The 18,003-nt window shown below is 45.3% G+C and overlaps 1 protein-coding gene across 4 annotated transcripts in view; it reads left to right on the top strand.

The window, feature by feature from the left end:
* The window catches only part of ATN1 (atrophin 1), a 58,500-nt gene that overhangs the window by 34,988 nt on the left and 5,509 nt on the right, over nucleotides 1-18,003 (top strand). For 3 of the 4 annotated variants that reach the window (XM_061636808.1, XM_061636819.1, XM_061636788.1), the window contains exons 2-5: nucleotides 11,562-11,774; nucleotides 12,829-12,966; nucleotides 14,012-14,125; nucleotides 14,487-16,432. In XM_061636808.1, the coding sequence (XP_061492792.1) occupies nucleotides 11,697-11,774; nucleotides 12,829-12,966; nucleotides 14,012-14,125; nucleotides 14,487-16,432 (2,276 nt within the window). In that variant the 5' untranslated portion in view covers nucleotides 11,562-11,696. Of the gene's footprint in view, nucleotides 1-1,078; nucleotides 1,163-11,561; nucleotides 11,775-12,828; nucleotides 12,967-14,011; nucleotides 14,126-14,486; nucleotides 16,433-18,003 lie in introns of all 4 variants that reach the window. The other variant, XM_061636798.1, reaches the window with a different exon arrangement.

Raw genomic sequence — 18,003 nt, 5'->3', positions numbered from 1 at the left:
CCCCATATCTAGAAGCGCCACTGCTCCACTAGATCTCACAGAACAAATTCCTGCAGTTCCACAGAGCTAGATGCCTCCCATTCCAAGGTGTCCTTTCTACGAATTTTGGTCTAGCAGCCCTACTCATGGGGATGGCAGCCCTTGGGTGTGGGACACCTCTTGTGAAGCGCAAGATCTGGTGCCCCACCACCTCCACAGACTAGATGGAACTTGTAAAAACCTTAACACGTAATACGTTTATTTGTGCAAATGAATGGAAACTTAAATGAATAGAAGAGACAGCATCACTCAAAGCCATGGCATTCACTTGTGTTCTTTTCTAGAAAGGTGGCTTCTTTTAGATATTAAATGACAGTAGGATGATCTCTATCTCTCCTTTCAGAGGAAGGTTTCTGTTTCATAGTATAGGCACCCTGAAGGGCCACAATCCAGTAGAACGTTGATACCTCTGCTCTCTAATGTCACCCCCCCCCCAGTACATCATGCCTCTACTGAGAGCCCAGGGAAGGAGATGCCTTCTTAGCTGTGTGATAATCCTTGATCCTTATATGGTGCTTCAGAGCAGGTGTGGAAAACCTTTGGCTCTCCAGAAGTTGCTGAACTACAACTCCGACCTATCAGCTCTAGCAGGCATGGCCAGGGATGATGGGAATTGCAGTTCAGCAACATCTGGAGGGCCAAAGATTCCTCACACCTGCTTTAGAGTGTTCAGATTGTTTCAGAGACAAGAACCCAGCAAAGTAGGCCAGTTTTTTTGCTTCCAAACTGCAAGTGGGAGGTGGAGGCTTGACTAAATCCAAGCAGTGAATTCCTGGCTGAGGTGAAATTTGAACTGTGGGCTTCCTGGCTCAGAGCCACACTCTTACCCACCACAGTGCTGTTCTTCAACCTTGGGTCCCCCAATGTTGTCAGACTACAACTCCCATCAACCCCAGCCAGCCTGGCCAATGGCCAAGGAAGATGAGAGTTGTAGACCAAGAACATCTGGGGACTCATGGTTGAAAAACAGTGCACTACAGTACATGAGGAGAGAGCTCCATCATGCAGTAGACAAGATAGGTTGCTTCTGTTCCTACAGACTCCTGCAACAGTCGCCTTCAGAAAACTCCAAAGAAGAGACCTCCTGCTCCTTCCAGTCCTTCCTTGTAATCTCAGAAAACAGGTAGCCTCTCCTCACCCCCTGTTCTCTGAGCATCTTTATATTCCACAGTCCACACAAAATAAGACCAGTCTTGACAACCGTGGTTGGGAGAAGCAAATCCTCTACTAGGGTTATAGTGTCTGTCAGTTTGTGTGCTTGTCTCTAATACAATTGTGCATTCTCTCTCTCTCTCTCTCTCTCTCTCTCTCTCTCTCTCTCTCTGTGTGTGTGTGTGTGTGTGTGTGTAATATTTGTCTGTAATGCTATATATGTATGGATGTATATGTCCTTGCAGTAAAAACTTCCATGTCATGGAATCATGTTAGGGAACACTGGAACAAAAAGCGATGGAAACAAGGAGGTAAGAGTTACAGGAAAGCAGGAAATGGCTAGAGATAGCCCAAGGTGTTTTGGAGACATGTCTGGAGTATTTCAAGAAAAAACATCTATTGCTTCTGTTGGGATGCATCAAATCTTACTTCAGGATTAGACAAGATGACCCACTGGATTTCTTCCATCTCAGGAGCTCCATGAATATATATGGGAGATTTCTACCTTCCTTCCCTGTCTCTTGTCACTGGACAGTTTTCCTGGCTCAGATGCTCTAACAGGAATAGTTCTATTTGACATCTAGTATCTTTTAAAATATGGACTTCATTTGGCTTGGGCATAGTCTGCTTTGTGGTAATAATATTGGGGAAGGGTTGTTGTTTTTTTAATCACTGGGGATTGCTTGGCTATATTAGGGGAAGGGCTGCAGAGCATCTGATTTGGATGCAGAAGGTCCCAAGTTCAATCTCCAGTATCTCCAGGTAGAGCTGGGGGAAAATTCCTGTCTGAAACCCCAGAGCATAGACAGTAATGTCCTTGATGGACTGTTGGTCTGACTCTGTACAAGGCAGCTTCCTATGTTCCTGTTACCAGAGAGAGATGATCAATTTGAGGCAGAACATGTGCTTTGTTTATACAAGGCCTCAGGTTCAATCACTGTTATCTCCACTTTTTTTAAGTGTCTTAACATCTGGAATAGAGAACATCCTCTGTCTCAGGCCCTAAGGGGCCATTGCTGGTATTACTGAGCTAGATAGGTCAGTGGCCTGACTCAGTAGACCAATGGCCTGATTCTGTGTAAGTCAGGTCCTTGTATTGAGGATATTTGAATAATAATTCCAATGTACTAATACCAGGATTTTGTGCCACAATATCAGGGCTTTTTGCATTGTTCCAGAAAAAAAGGGAGGGAAAATAGCTCCAGAGAAGATGGAGCGTTACTTTGCCTACCTCTGGCCCAGCAGATGCCCCTGCTGAATGTTGAGCTGCTGCTGTTGGCTTGGCGATTATTATATTGCAACTTCAGGACCACATGCATTGTGATTATATCCACTGCACTGTAGTAGACCCATTTCTTTTTGGGAAAGGAGTTCCACGGGAATCAGAATCAAAAATAGGGTGGGATATAAATCAAATAATAAATAAATACATTTTTAGTTTTTGAAATTTGCTGTTATGTCTGCCAGCCTGTTACTTCAATAATCATATTCAGTTCAGAGACACATTTGCATTTCTCTACATTTTCTTCCATTTTACTTTAGATAGTTAAGGAATGAATGGGGAGGGGATCTTCTACATGCAGAGTGCAGCATTTTAAGATTATTTATTTATTTATTTATTATTTGATTTATATCCCACCCTTCCTCCCAGCAGGAGCTCGGGGTGGCAAAAGATGCCAAAATGTATATTTTTTGCCTCCTTGAAGGAAAATAGCACTATAATGGCATTTTAAAAACTGTCATTTTAAGCCCACTTTATAGTCCCATTGGAACCCTCAAGACATATCACAAATAAATATTAAAATCACAGTATTTAAAATTAACAATCATGTCATAAAACTGTTACAAAAAGAATGTGGCATACAACCTCTAAATTAGACAGAAAAACAGTGCCAGTTTATTTCATTTACATTTATTCTATCCTGCCCTTCCTATAGGGTGCTCAGGATTTCATATAGGGAGTCAAACCATTCTATCCACCCAACAGCCTTATGAGGTAGATTAGATTCAGACGTTATTATTGGCCCAAGGTTACCCAGTGAGCTTCATGACATGAGTGGGGATTTGGACCTCAACTTGTCTCAAATGTTTTGAAAAGTCTAAAAGAAAAAGCTTTAAAATAAAAATAAGGCAAAAGAAATTGAAGCAGAGTTTCCCCTAAAGATTGAGCACAAGGAAGGTTCATACAGGCCACTGAGCTTGCAGAAAAGGCAGTGAAAGATGGAGCTGAGAGAGAGAGAGAATATGTTCCACTGTAAGTGTGGGCAAGGATTACCAAACTGAATTGCTTTTATTTATAGTTTGCCTTTCCACAAACTTGTGATTTGCCATAGAACAGGGGTGGCTATTGTCAAATTGATGCTGGATTACTCCTGTCATTCCTGACCATTGGTCAGGCTGGCTAGGGCTGATTGGAATCTAACTACTTGGAGGGAACCACATTGGCAACCCTTTGCTATAGAATGAGCTTGAAACTCCATTTTAATGATCATCTTCCAAAGGGAATTGAACCATGGAAGCTATCTTAATTTTCTGTGTCTTTGTGCCTATGCCAATTGTTTTGTCAGAATGTGACCAGTTTGGACCAGTTAAACTCACTGAACAGTTCTTGCAACCTCTGTCTGGCAGTCTCTTCTTTGGATCCTATTCATTATGTGTTATTAATTCATTTCTGGGGGTTGAAGGGCACAGAACGTAGGGCTGGAATCCAGGTGCTTCACTTCTGGCTTAGAGGGAGTCACCGAATACTGTAAATTGATAATGAGGACCTAAAAAACCCCTCAGAGAAACTTAGTTCAGCCATTTCTTCTCTAAAGGCCAAAACATAAGCATTGGCTTTAAGTTTAACCTATACTAAGCCTGCATAGCTGCTGACCCCCTAAGCTGAATGCAGTCCACCACTAAGGCTTGATAAACTTCCTTTATGCTGCCCGCCTGAGATTGCAAAAACAGTTTCGGGTTGTCAAATTCCTGGTGGGTCCCAATACGTAGCTGGTGTGCCATGACTGGTTTGGTAGGTCACAAATTGTGCCAGTCTGATTTCTGGAGAATAGGATGTGAGAAATAGTGACTAAGTGGGTAGTTTTTACCCGCTCCCCACTCATCTTTCATTACTCTTTGCCATTCCTGTTTTACCAAATGTTCTTGGTAATATCAATGGCAGACCTATGTCTTTAAAACACTGATCTGCCCAAATCTCATCTAAAGTGAGCATCACATGGGAGGTAGTGCTGAACCTTTCCACTCCTTTTCTTTCTGCCTGTAGTTCAGCCCCGCCTGCCCACTCTTTTCTTCTAGCTCATTTCCAGTACAGGAGTCCAGAAGAGGAATAAAGGACTTCTGGGATGGATTGGGCAGGTGGAAGAGTGAGCATCTTTGCCTGTATACCTCTTTGGCACTTTAAATCTCTCTCTCTCTCTCTCTCTCTCTCTCTCTCACACACACACACACACACACACACACACACACACACACAAGCTTATAAGTGTGTCATTATCATATGTAATTTTTGACCTCAGAAGCTTCCTTGCCTTTTGCATTTGGTTAGATCTATTACCGAGAGCCAGTGTAGCTTAGTGGTTAAAGTGTTGGACTACAACCCAGGAGACCAGGGTTCAAATCCCCACACAGCCATGAAGCTCATTGGGTGACCTTGGGCCAGTCACTGCCTCTCAGCCTCAGAGGAAGGCAATGGTAAAACCACCTATGAATACCACTTACCATGAAACCCTATTCATATGGTCACCATAAGTCAGGATCAACTTGAAGGCAGTCCATTTCCATTCCAGATCTATTACCCAGCTCTGGAAATCGCTGTAGCTCATAGGGATTTGGGGGTCGGGTCTCATTGGCTGTGTGAGGACGCCTTGCTTAGAGATTTCTGGACTGGTGACTGAATTCGCTATTATCCTGCAAAATACTTAAGGCTGAGTGGGTTGAAAAAGTCATTGGGTCTCTTTTCCTCCATTGTTTGCCATTTGAAGCTGCAAAAGCTTGTGCTATTGCTTTCTTGTACAAAGACCAAGAGTAGTTTGTACTGGATCCTTCTTCATCCATGCTTTGGGTAAAAATGGACAAACAAGAGTAGACTGTCAAGCCCCCCCCCCCCGGTTTTGAGTTCTGTTTTGTTACTCTATCTTTACAGCCTGTTTTGTAGCATCTAGGTTGGGGAAAGTAGAGTTATATCATCTTGTATGGGTGTGTAAAATATTATTTATTTACTTTATATAAAATATTACCAAGTGAGAAAGCAGTAGCAACAAAAGTACAGTTTAGACTTCAGAGATGCATTGCATTAATCCTTGCCACACTGCATGTATTTACACAGTCACTGCAATGTAAAAGGCTATGACTAAGGACAGATTCATGTGACTCCACTGAATTATGTTTGAGGCCATGGGAGGAGACATGAAACCTGTCTGTGCTGTTTGATCTGTGTCGACTCATTTACACATGCTTGTTCATACTGACATGATGTTTCCCACCCTGCAAGTACACTCCTGAATCTCTGCTGCAATATTTCTGGCCTACCTTTCCCAAGCTGTGAACATCAGGTTATTTGGGTGAGTGTGGGTCATACAGAAGGTTATGTTAAATTACAGGCTTTCCATGAGACCTATTGAAAGACAGTGTTTCCCTACATTTGACCTTCAAATTTCATGGCTTCTATAGCTCCCGAAAAGCAACAGTGTTTCAGGCTCATGATAGCCGTGATGCATTTGATATGACAGAGCTACATTCTCCGTGATCATGTATCTTGAAATACTAGCACTCAGGAGGAGATGTTTTAATAGTTAGGAGTCGTCTGTTGGTCTACCAACGTTGGGAAAGAGATTGATATTTTCCATGTGACTAGTTGGAGGTATGACAGAGCATTTGACTGCAGATCAAGGGGTTCATGGTTCATCCAGGTACCCCTTCCTTTTCAAAGCAATAAATAAATAAAATAAATTGAGGGAACCACAACTTATTTTCTTTCTAACTTATGCAGTTTGCTATCACAAGATGTGACAGATGCGTCCTAGCATACATGGCTTTTAAAAAGCCTTCCCCAACCTGGTGTCCTTCTGGGGCTTCAAGGAGTTGTAGTCCAAAACAGGTGGAGGGCATCTGATCAGGGAAAGCAGGCTTAGGGAAGTTCATAGAAGACAGGTCTATCAATGACTATTAGCAATTACTGCTAAATGGAGCCTCCATGTACAAAAGCAGTGCACCCCTGAATGCCAGATATTGAGGACACACAACAGCAGAAGGCTATTACTTTCCTCTTCTGCTTGTAAGTTTTCAGCTGCCATTGGAAATAAGAGTGCTGGATGAGATGGCCCTTGATCTGTTGCATAAAAAACGTATGTGTGTGTCTTATGAGGAGAGCATGGGAAATAATTAGGGTTCTGAAATTAGAAAATCTCCCAATAACAGCCTTCCCCAAACTGGGACCCTCCAGATGTTTTGGACTACAACTCCCATCAGGTTGGGGAAGGCTGCATAATAATAAATAATATACTTTTGAAACAATTTTCATTGATGCTTTTCCATTGTGTTTATTTATTAGGCAACAATAATATTTAGCAGTGCTTTAGAGTTTTCAAAGCTCTTCAGACAATCTCTGCAATTCTGACAAGACCTTTTAAAGGTAGACCTGTATCATCATCTCCATATACAAAATGAGGGTCTGAGAAGGCATTTCATTTCATTTTCATTTTATTAAATTTATATACTGCCCATAGCTGAAACTCCCTGGGCGGTTCACAACAATCAGCATAAAATACAATGAAACACATATTTAAAACAGTTTTTTTAAAAGCTTAAAATTCAAATTTAAAAACATAAACATTTTTACACATACTAAAATGCCTGGGAAAAGAGGAGAGTTTTAACCTGGCGCCGAAAAGATAGTAATGTCGGCGCCAGGCATACCTCGTCAGGAAGACTATTCCATAATTTGGGGGCCGCCACTGAGAAGGTCCTCTTTCTTGTCGCCACCCTCCGAGCCTCCCTCTGAGTAGGCACCCGGAGAAGGGCCTTCGATGCTGAGCGTAGCGTACAGGTAGGTTCATATCAGGAGAGGCGTTCCATCAGGTATCGTGGTCCTGCGCCGTATAAGGCTTTATAGGTTAAAACCAGCACCTTGAACCGGGCCCAGAAACATATAGGCAGCCAATGCAAGTGGGCCAGAATCGGTGTTATATGTTCGGACCGCCTGGTCCCCGTTATCAATCTGGCCGCTGCATTTTGCACGAGCTGCAGTTTCCGAACCGTCTTCAAAGGCAGCCCCACGTAGAGCGCATTGCAGTAATCTAGTTTAGAGGTTACCAGAGCATGGACAACTGAACCGAGGTCATCCCTATCCAGATAGGGGCGAAGTTGGGCCACCAAACGAAGTTGGTAAAAGGCACTCCGTGCCACCGAGGCTACTTGATCCTCAAGTGACAGTGAAGGTTCTAAAAGAACTCCCAAACTACGAACTTGCTCCTTCAGGCGGAGTGTAACCCCGTCCAGAACAGGTTGAACATCCACCATCCGGTCGGGAGAACCTCCCACTAACAGCATCTCGGTATTGTCTGGATTAAGCCTCAGTTTATTAGCTCTCATCCAGTCCATTGTCGCAGCCAGGCATGACTTCTTTCAGGCTATCTAGTGGATTTGTGGCATAGCTATCTGAGTCAGGGGTTCCCTGCTCGCAGCCACTGTACTGTAGTACTCTCCACGTGTGCGCCCCCAATTATGCCTATTCTTGGTGCTGCTTAACATTGGAGTGGCATTTCACATCTTGGAGAGCAATTACATTTGCTCTTGCTGTGCCTTGCAAATACATGCATATACTCTGGTAGTGCCCATCTCCGTGTTTTCGACTACAGTTCCCAGCCACTCCAGCCAGCATGGTGATGTAGCCCAAAATATTTGGAAGATACGAGGTTGGGTAAGGCTGTTCTAACTTGTACTACTACCACTGCTTATATCTATAAGCAAGGCTATTTCACAAAGTGTGTACGATTATCTCCTGTAAGTACGTTGTGGCACAAGAGCCCCATAATTCCAAAGGAAAATTCTGCTGAAAATCTTGCATGGACAGACTAGCCTTCTTCAACCTGGAGCCCTCCAGGTTGTTGTTATTTATTAGCCACTTTTCTCACAGACATGACCCAAAACAGCTTACGTTAATACCATTTAAAACAATTGCAACCTAAAAACACATCTATACATTAAAACCAGTTAGAAACACAATAAACTGAGAAACACATCAGTACAAAATAAAATACAGGGCCCGGCCTGCTAAAAGAGACCATAGCTAAGGTTTTGGACTATAACTACCATCAGCTCCAGCAAAGCACAACCTGATGGGAGCTGTACTCCAAAATATCTGGAAGTAGGGTTGCCAGGTTCATGGCCTGAGACTGATCCTGTATCTTTAGGAGAAGAGAAAGTCAGCCAAGTGCAGGTGTTCTTGCAACACTGTAATGGGAAAAACCACAAGGTGGAATTCTCCCTTCCCCCTGCACACCTTTTAAAGATACAGAACACCTCTTGGTTGACAGGCCCGGCCTCCAAGAGGTCTTCTGTATCTTTAAAAGTTGTGCAGGGGGAAGGGAGAATTCCACCTTTTGGTTTTTCCCATTACAGAGTTGCAAGAACACCTGCACTTGGCTGACTTTCTCTTCTCCTAAAGATACAGGATCAGTCTCAGGCCATGAACCTGGCAACCCTATCTGGAAGGCACCAGATTGGGGAAGGCTGGGACAGTTAGTTTGTAAAATAATGAAATAATGTGTTTTGTACATTACAGGAAGCAGAATTTGACATTCCATAATAGCTCAAAGTGAGCTTGGTGTAACCTGAAACTGTATTTCTTGATTAGAGTGCTGAATTTCTCTGTGTGAATATTTTCAGTGTGAAAAGGGGAGTTTGGGGAAAGGAGGGGATGTTCATGAAATGCATCCCATCCCCCAATTTTGGCTCAGTACTATAACCACCACCAGGGGCTGCTCACTCTTGTGCAGCCCAGCATGTCTATTTTCAGCTCTCAAAAGCTGTCCATGATAGAAGCTGATCCTGGGTCCTCACAACACAAGCCAAAGCATGCTTACTTGGAAACAAGTCCCATTGAGTTCAATGGAGCTTACTCCCATGTAGGGACATAGGACTGCAGCCTAACGTTAGATTTTAAGGGAAGAAATTAGTGTCTCCTTCCTCCCGCAAATTTGCCTGAGTTCTTCTCCCACACTGTATAGCAATGTATGCATTTGAGCTCAGTCCTGCAGCCAGTTTCTTCTCTGCATCTTAGTTAAAGGGAATAAACAGCAGCTGTGTGGGAGCAGTACTGTGCTCTGGTGTAGTTTCCATTCACTTTAATGGGACTTGCAGAAGAGAACTTTCTACCGGATTGTGCCGTATGTCTGCTGGACTGTTTTATGGGTCATGTGAAGTTGTAAATGTTAGGGATCAATAAAAAAAATACAGTTTAAATGAATAATACTTCACTCTTTAAAGTGACTTCTTCCTAGGGAACACAAAAGCAATGTGCAAGGTTTTATTAATGGACCTCCTGAGAGGCTGGTCAGTATCCTTGGTTTTGTCCTTTTGTGTTATCAAAGTTGGAAAAAGGAAGACAGGGAGAGAAATTTGTCTGTTCCAAAGGTTATGAGAGAAGTTAATGGCAGGAATGGGAATGGGATCCATCAGTTCTGAATTCTATTCCGTGTTGCTGCTGTTTGTGATATAGAGTGATACTAATTAAACAGGATTATGGAATTGCATTAGGGCAAAGTGTAACAGTGTAAATCTATTTCTCTGTCTGACCTTGCTGTTTTTATTACTATTCCATAGAGGTACATTGTGTTTTATACATTTACATAAACAAAAAAAAGCCCTGCCCCTAAGAGCTTAAAACCTACATTTTGACAGTGGGAAAGACATAAAGGGAGAAGGTGAGGCCAGGGTACCATGGGATTAATGGGAAAATTCTCTTATACAGAGTGGTGTTGTGGCGAGTGTGTTTGGATTAGCACCTGGGGGACCAGGGGTCAAATCTGTACTCAGTCATGAAGCTCACTGGATGATCCTGGGCCAGACACAGTCTCTCAATCTAACCTAAAATGGGGAGGAGGAGAAACATTACTATTTATTTTTATTTCTCATATTTATAGACCGCTTTTCCCCAAAAACTGTCACATATATGTTACCTTGAGCTCCTTGGAGGAATGGTTGGCTAAAAAAGGTGGCATGACAAAGCTTTTCTGGGAGGGATTTCCAGGCAGGAGAGGCAGAAGGGGAGAAACAACAGAGTCTTTGTTGATATGAGGGATGTTTCTTCTAGGTATGTGACATTGTGGGCATCTCCTAATGGCTAAAATTGGGAGATCTTTAATTAGATAACCATTTATAAGTGAAAACTGGAGGGCGGGGGGAACCACACGGAAGTAGCTATTTGTCCTAACAGATCTGCATTCAAGTAGATGCTTGTTAATGCCAACACAAAACAGCTGGCATAGAAAGAAGCGACAATGTGAATTGGGATTCTGAAAGCTTCAGAAGAACATTGGCATTGTGAAGGTTTGGAGTGGTCACAGTTCTGCTATAGGCCGTAGGTAAAGGAAGGTGGAACATAGTGTCTGTTTAACTAGCTGCTCAGCAATGTCCTGGATTTTTCAGTCTTGGGCCAGATTCACATGTTACTGGTGCATGTGGTTGGGTCAACTTAAACCATGTGAGCACAACAGCAGATACAGGCTGGCCCAAACCATGCAGAGTGGCACCCACTTGGCTCACATCTCAGTGCCAACCAGATTGCACTGGGCCTAGAAAGATAACAGGAGTCAGAAAAAAGGCAGAGATGTCTGTAGGGGTTCTGGATCCTGGCAAATGTAAAGCCACATTGCCTTGAGTTACTTTCTGAGTCATGTGCATATGCATCTTCTTGAATATTATTTATCAGTGTTTCTGCTGGAGGACTGGCATCTTCACATTTAGTGAGGAAATCAAGATTTATAAGGCGCTTGAAAGGAAATAAGTAGCATGACTATGAATTAAGCAAATTTTAAAAGCAACACCGTTTTTGTGAATTCTGGTTTGCCAGACATGTAATCAAGGAGAGAGGATCGTTGTTAACATTCAGACAGAGACATCATCATTAAAAGCAACAAAATAATAATATATGGAAAATAATAAGCAGTCACAGCGTCATTGTTTTATTGTATTTTGTAGCATTAATTGATTTTATATTTTTACTTTCTTGCCAGTTTTGGAAATGATAGGTTGTAAATAAGAAAAATTAAAACTGTAGACTAGTTTCTCCACACTGCCCACTGCTTCTCTCTCTCTCTCTCCCTTCCAGACCTCTTAATTCTTCCCACTAACCAAATTCTTTGTTTTAGAAATTTCCAGGAGACCATAGGATCCTTGGACAAAGGTTTCCCTGTCCTTTTCCTGAAGAGGAGTTTGTGTTATTCCTTGAGGCTCACATCTCAGTCTCCCAAGGAATAGCTGTGTGGGGGACCGTATAAAAGTTAATGTTTTCACCCACCCGGACGAAGGAGAATGGGGACCCTACATCCAAAAGAATGAAGACTCGACAGAATAAAGACTCCGTAAGTGAAAAGTGCCCAGGAGGAAAAGAGGTTGAGAATGAAAAAAAATAATTGTCAAAGTCTGTGATAAGGCCAAGGAAAGGTGACCAAGAGATGTGGTAGATACCAAGAACATAAGAAGTGTCCTGCTAGATTAGAACAAAGGACTACCTACTCCAGAATCTGGTTCTCACAATAGTCCACCAGATGCCCATGGCAAGACAGCAAGCATGATATGAGCTTATCCTTCATGAACTTGGCTAAGCCCCTTTTAAAGCCATCCATATTGTTGTGGGACAATGCGGGAGAATAGAATGAGGGAGGACCTGGAGGACACTAGAAATGCTTAGGATTCCTATACATAAACAGGAGAGCTGGTCAGCTGTGGACCATTCTCACATCATGGGTGTCATTTCCCACAACAACCAATGCCATTTGTGGCCTGCAAATAATAGAGAAATTCATCCAAGTGAGGGATGAAATTTCCCAAAATTCCCAAGCAGCATGTCTATGCCTGATGCGTGCAACACAAACTCTTTTTGAATGCTTTACATACTCCAAGTGGAAATAAGAATGAAAGGGTGGTATTTAACTAAGCCCCTCTCAGAGTAGATCCAGTAAAGTTAATGAACCTGTTAGTGATGTCTATTAATGTTGATGGGTCTACTCTGAGTAGGAGCACAGGTGGCTGGTCAGGCTTGTTGGGCCTCACTATTAGCGTGGCATGCACTTGGAACACACAGAACAGTCCCCTGCAGCTGAACATTACTAGGAAAGATCAATCGTAGTGGACAAAATGCCTCTCAAGAAAGCTAGTCCACCGTTACTGACATTCCCAATGAGGAATCATTGTGAAGCCTCAAAGGAACACCAGAGTTGACTGGAACACACTAGGAAAACCGAAGATTTATTAACCTACTATTTTGACAGTTCTACACATCAAACAGTTTGTGTGAATCAACTCTTGAGAAATATTGTCAGAGCAGGGCGGGATTAGTGCCAGATTTAGAAAACCAGGAAAGACTTGCAGAACAACTGAAAGAAGCCTCTGTCAATCCATGTATTTTCTCCCCAGATGTCAATGCGGAGTGGTCGGAAGAAGGAGACACCAGGGCCCCGAGAGGAGCTCAGGACGCGGGGTCGAGCCTCTCCAGGTGGTGTCAGCACTTCAAGCAGTGATGGCAAAGCTGAGAAATCTCGACAAACTACCAAGGTAGGACAACATAGCTTCCCTATCAAACAACATTTATTCAGCTCCAGAGTGCAGTCAAGAATTGGAAGTGATACTCTGGTACAAAACACACAATGTACTAATTGAGTTGCACCAGATATTCCAGTTTGTGGAATCCCTAACATCAAAGAGACATAATATCTGAGGCCAGTGAGATGGTATCTCTAGAACTCTATGTTGCTTCATCATGACCTGTGAGGGGGGGAAAGTCAGGAAAGTTAGAACAGGCAATAATTAATCTTTACCTTTTAATTTAATTTACCTTAGCTGTGTTTTTTCTGTGTCCTTGTTATTATGATTCGCAGCCTTACCCTTTCTGAAAATCTCAGTAAAAATTATATTAAAAAACCCAAACCAGCTGTTGTAGTGGCATAGACATTTCTCCAGAAAAAGTTAGATTCACCTTCTTAAAAACCCTTTTCACTGTTATTGTTTTACACAGCAGCTGATTCTGTAGTGCCTTTTAATTTTTTTGCTCCACCCGCTGCTTCTTCCTCCTTCCTGCATTAGTCACATGGGTGATTCCATTTAGTCAGAAATCATGCAGTGAAAGGAAAGCATCACAATGCTATGCAGCCAATCAGATTTTGCTACTTGATGACAGCACAGCATCCAAGTAATGTAAATTAACAAGTGAACATTAATTACCCCCAAGAGGAAGTGCTTTCCAGCGCTCACAGTTATTTGTTCCATAGCGCTGAAAAGCACTTCCTCTTTGGAGCAATTATTGTTCACTTGTTAATTTGCATTATCCTTACTCTCAATTGCCCTCCCTTGCCCTCTGTGCTGTCATTAAGTAGCAAAATTTGATCGGCTGCATAGCATTGTGATGCTTTCCTATTCTGTTCCTGGGCTCCGACCAACAGGATCATTCATATATCTACTGCAGGAGGTTGTTTCATCTAGTCTTACACGGATGTTGTATTATATTACATTTTCCACTGCTAGTATGAGATGAAAAACTTATATTGCAAGACTGTCCTTAGAAATATGACTCCCCGCCTCCTCTATCTCTTTTGCCTTGTAGAAGGGTCGGGTGGAGGAATCAATGGCCCCCAAAGGAAGCAAGCAAAGCCGACCAGAGGAGATTTCGGAGAGTGAAGGAGAGGACACCAATGCCCCAAAGAAAACTAAAACAGAGGTGGGTGTTCCCTAGCCACCGCCCATGTTTTTATGCATGCCCCAAACACCTCCAGAAGTGTCCTGCCTCATGCAGTTCAAAGGCTGTTCCTGCCTTGCTTATGCTTATCATGCCTAGAGCCCACCTGTGCTATTGCTATATCAAGCTGCCTGCCTGGTTGTGGTTCCACCCCAAGGACCTCATTAAGTTAGCATGGCTGCTAGTAATTCTTGCATTAAGCAAGGCAGCTCCTCTTGTCCCTAGGAAGTCCCCAGGACTCTCCTTTTTTTTTTTTTGCTTTGTACCAGAACTAGCCCTATAGGCTCCTCTTTTAATGCCACTGCAAGAATCTGCTCAACATCTGCCACGCCTTCCCCTCCAGGATCTGCCAAGGCCTCAGTCTCCTTCAGATGTCGACAGCCTTGACGGCCACAGCTTCAACGACGAGACAAGCAGTGACCCACGCGACATCGACCAGGATAACCGGAGCACCTCCCCCAGTGTCTACAGCCCCGGCAGTGTGGAAAATGATTCTGATTCTTCTTCTGTGCTGTCACAGGGACTGGCCCGCTCCTACCATCATCCCCCGCTCTTTCCCCAGAGTCCCTCCCCTGCTCCCCTGGCGGAGGGCTTAGCCCGTCCACCAGAGCCAAACTTCAGCTTAACAGGGAAGGTTCATCCTCAGGGCCCTGCAAGCGGCTACCAATCTCAGCTTGAGGCGCAGGCCTCAAGGATTTTCCAGGCCCAAGCCCCACCACCCTCTACTCCATCCACCAATTCCTCTTCCTCGTCCCCCTCCTCCTCCTCCTCTTCCTGTACTACCCATGTTCCCCTCTACTCCAGTGCTAATGTGGTCCAGATGGGACCCAAAGCAGTGAGTGTAGGAGCAGGCCTCCCTGCGCCAAGCGGGCGTGAGCAGTCCCTCAGTGCAAAGCACAACCCACCCCCTACCACCCCTATTTCCTTAGCCCCTGTGGCAGGAGGTATGCCCCCTCAGAAGGCCCCTCCAAACAATCCCCCATCAGTGCTTCCTCCTCCAGCAGCCACGTTCCCCCACGTCTTGTCCAATCTGCCTCCCCCGCCAGCTCTGCGCCCTCTGAACAACATGGCGGCCAGCTGCAGCTCCCCAGGGATGGTGGGGCAGGCCCTGAGTGGGCACCTTCCATCATCCCATGGGATGGGGCAAGATAAGTCACCTGTCCCTTCGCGTTACCCCTATGCGCCCCCTCCCCCGCCCAGCTCCTCTGCCCAATACCCCCTCCCTCCCCCTTCCCAGGCCCTGCCCATCTACAGCTCCTCTTACGGCCACTCCTTCCCCCCGCCCAGCAGCCTATCCGTCTCCAGCCAGCCACCCAAGTACACCCAGCCCTCCATGCCCTCCCAGCCTGTGTGGAGCCAAGGCCCGCCACCTTATAGTCGCCCTTTAGGGAACACTGGCTCTCACCCTCCTGCCTCATTTCCTGGCCAGGCCGCTCATCACCAGCAGCAGCAGCAGCAGCAGCAACAGCAGCAGCACCATCACAGCCATGGCGGCGGCACAGGGCTCCCTCCGGCAGCGGCTACTGCTGCCGCCACTCCCCAAACATCTGGAGGTTATTCCCATCCACTGGAGCCAGGCCCACATCATCCCTCCCATGCTGCCTATGCCCTGCGCCTCTACCCACCCCAAGGACATGCCACATACAGCCAGGCCCCCTCTGCGTCTTCCTCCTCCTCTTCCTCCTCTTCCTCCTCCTCATCCCAGGGAACGTATCCAGGAGTCTGCAGCCACCCACAAGGGCAGAGTACTGCCACCTATGCATTTCCTCCCCCACCTCCCCCGTCTCCTGCACACGGGGCTGGACCCCCCGTCACCTCTGCCTCAGTTACCCTCTCTACTGTCATAACCACCATGGCCTCCTCCTCTACAGCCCCCTACAAGACAGCGTCACCTCCATTGGGGCCCTCTGTAGCAGCCCCCTATGGAAAGCGAACAGCTTCACCATCTCCCACCTTCCAGTCCCCTGCCCCCTACAAGCCAGGCTCCCCTCCTTCATCCTCCCCAGCATCCTCGTTCCGGGCAGCCACCCCACCAGGATACAGGCTGACCTCTTCCCCTGCAGCTGGTGGCTACAAGGCCCCCTCACCGGCCCCCATTGCCCCCCCAGCCTCGGGGAGTATGGCTGCCCCTCCCCCACCTTTGCCCCCACTGCCCCTCAGTGCTGCGCAGATCAAACAAGAGCCTTCCGAGGAATATGAGCCCCCAGAGAGCCCAATGCCCCCGGTCCGGAGTCCCTCGCCAGCCCCCAAAGTGGTGGATGTACCAAGTCATGCCAGCCAGTCAGCCAGGTGAGGCATGAGAGGGAACTAGGGGAGGGGCAGGGAGAGAGAGAGAGAAGTGTGGCAGAGAAGGCTGAGAGGGCAGACAGGCACAAATTGTGACCCGCTAACCCAAGCACAGCTCCATCAGCTATGTTTTGTAGCTTGCTGGATGCTTGACGACAGCCCTGCGAGGCAACTGAAACAAAGCTTTATGCCGCCCCTGCTGGGCTTTGCATGTAGCGTTGATCTTGGGGGATTGCCTGTAGTGCCCACCAAGGTGACCCCTATTGGGTGTGACCTTCCAGCAGCATCGAAGTGACCTGCCTGGAGGCTATTGTAAACCCTCAGCAAAACTATGGCACCTCCCTCCCAAACGAAGAATGCATGTGGGCCACATTCTACTGTGCTACTCAGCACTGGGCTGACTCCTGCAGTTGCTCGGGGTGTATCTTCACATTACCCACGAGATTTCATTTGATTGTGGAGACTAGTATCTGTCTGCCACACAAGTGGCATGCCGAGCCTGGGACTGAGGGGAAGGGAGCAGGTGGGATTCACGGGGTCTGTGCATGTCACAATTTCGACCAATCAACAGCATATGATCAGCCAAAAACTAATAGCTTTGTGAGAAACTGAGTGTTCTTTTAATTTTCTTTTCTCTCTCTCTCTCTCTCTCTCTCTCTAGATATAGATATAGATCTATCTATCTATCTATCTATCTATCTATCTATCTATCTATCTATCTATCTATCTATCTATCTATCTATCTATCTATCTATCTATCTATCTATCTATCTATTTCAAGCCCTTAGGGTTGCAAAGTATGCAGGCTGCTAACCAGAAATTTTGTGTTGAGGAGGAACGCAGGGCACATTTAACATTTTGTAAAATGTAAAAATAATTGCATACTACTTGCAGTTTCTGCCTGTGCCTTTATTCTCCTTTTGCCAGAAGACTGGAAAGGAGCTACAGGTTTCCTTCTTATAGAGCAAGTGGGTACAATAACGCCTACATGTTTTCCCCCTTAAATCTCTAAGTAAAAATGGACTAGAGACCAACTTTCTTTTTAGTGAAATATAAATTAAAAGCAGGGAATGAGCCCAGAAGTGCCCCACAGACTTTCCTATGCCTAACTGTGTAGGTCACATCCTGGGAAATCTTTGAAGCCAGGAGAGCTGCTGCATCTTCAGTGCCCTGTATAGCTCCTCACCTTGCTGCACATACATACCCTTGCCACTAGTGGACGCAGAATAAGTACACACATGCACACGTAGATGCCTGTTGACTTAATGTGCATCATTCACACACGTCAATGGGTTGTTTTTTTCTTGCTGGAGAATTTAGGGGGCCCGGGGCAGATTTTGTGTTTTAATGCCAGAGGAAAACGTGTTGGTAGCACAGCGGGGATTGGGAAGCTTTTTCAACCCAGGGGCCACATTGCCTTGGGGGGGGGCACATGCCAGTGGGGGGGGCACATGCCAGTGGTGGGCGGGCTCAGGGGCAAAAGTGGGCAGAGCAATGGGTGTGACTTGCCTTTGTACAGAATGTATTCCAGAAAGAGGTTTTGATATACACATATATCGCCATCCAGAAAAGCA

Source organism: Rhineura floridana, chromosome 1 (assembly GCF_030035675.1).
Source record: "Rhineura floridana isolate rRhiFlo1 chromosome 1, rRhiFlo1.hap2, whole genome shotgun sequence".
Lineage (NCBI taxonomy): Eukaryota > Metazoa > Chordata > Lepidosauria > Squamata > Rhineuridae > Rhineura > Rhineura floridana.
Note: the sequence above shows the minus strand (reverse complement) of the source record. Positions and strands in the feature narration are given on the sequence as shown.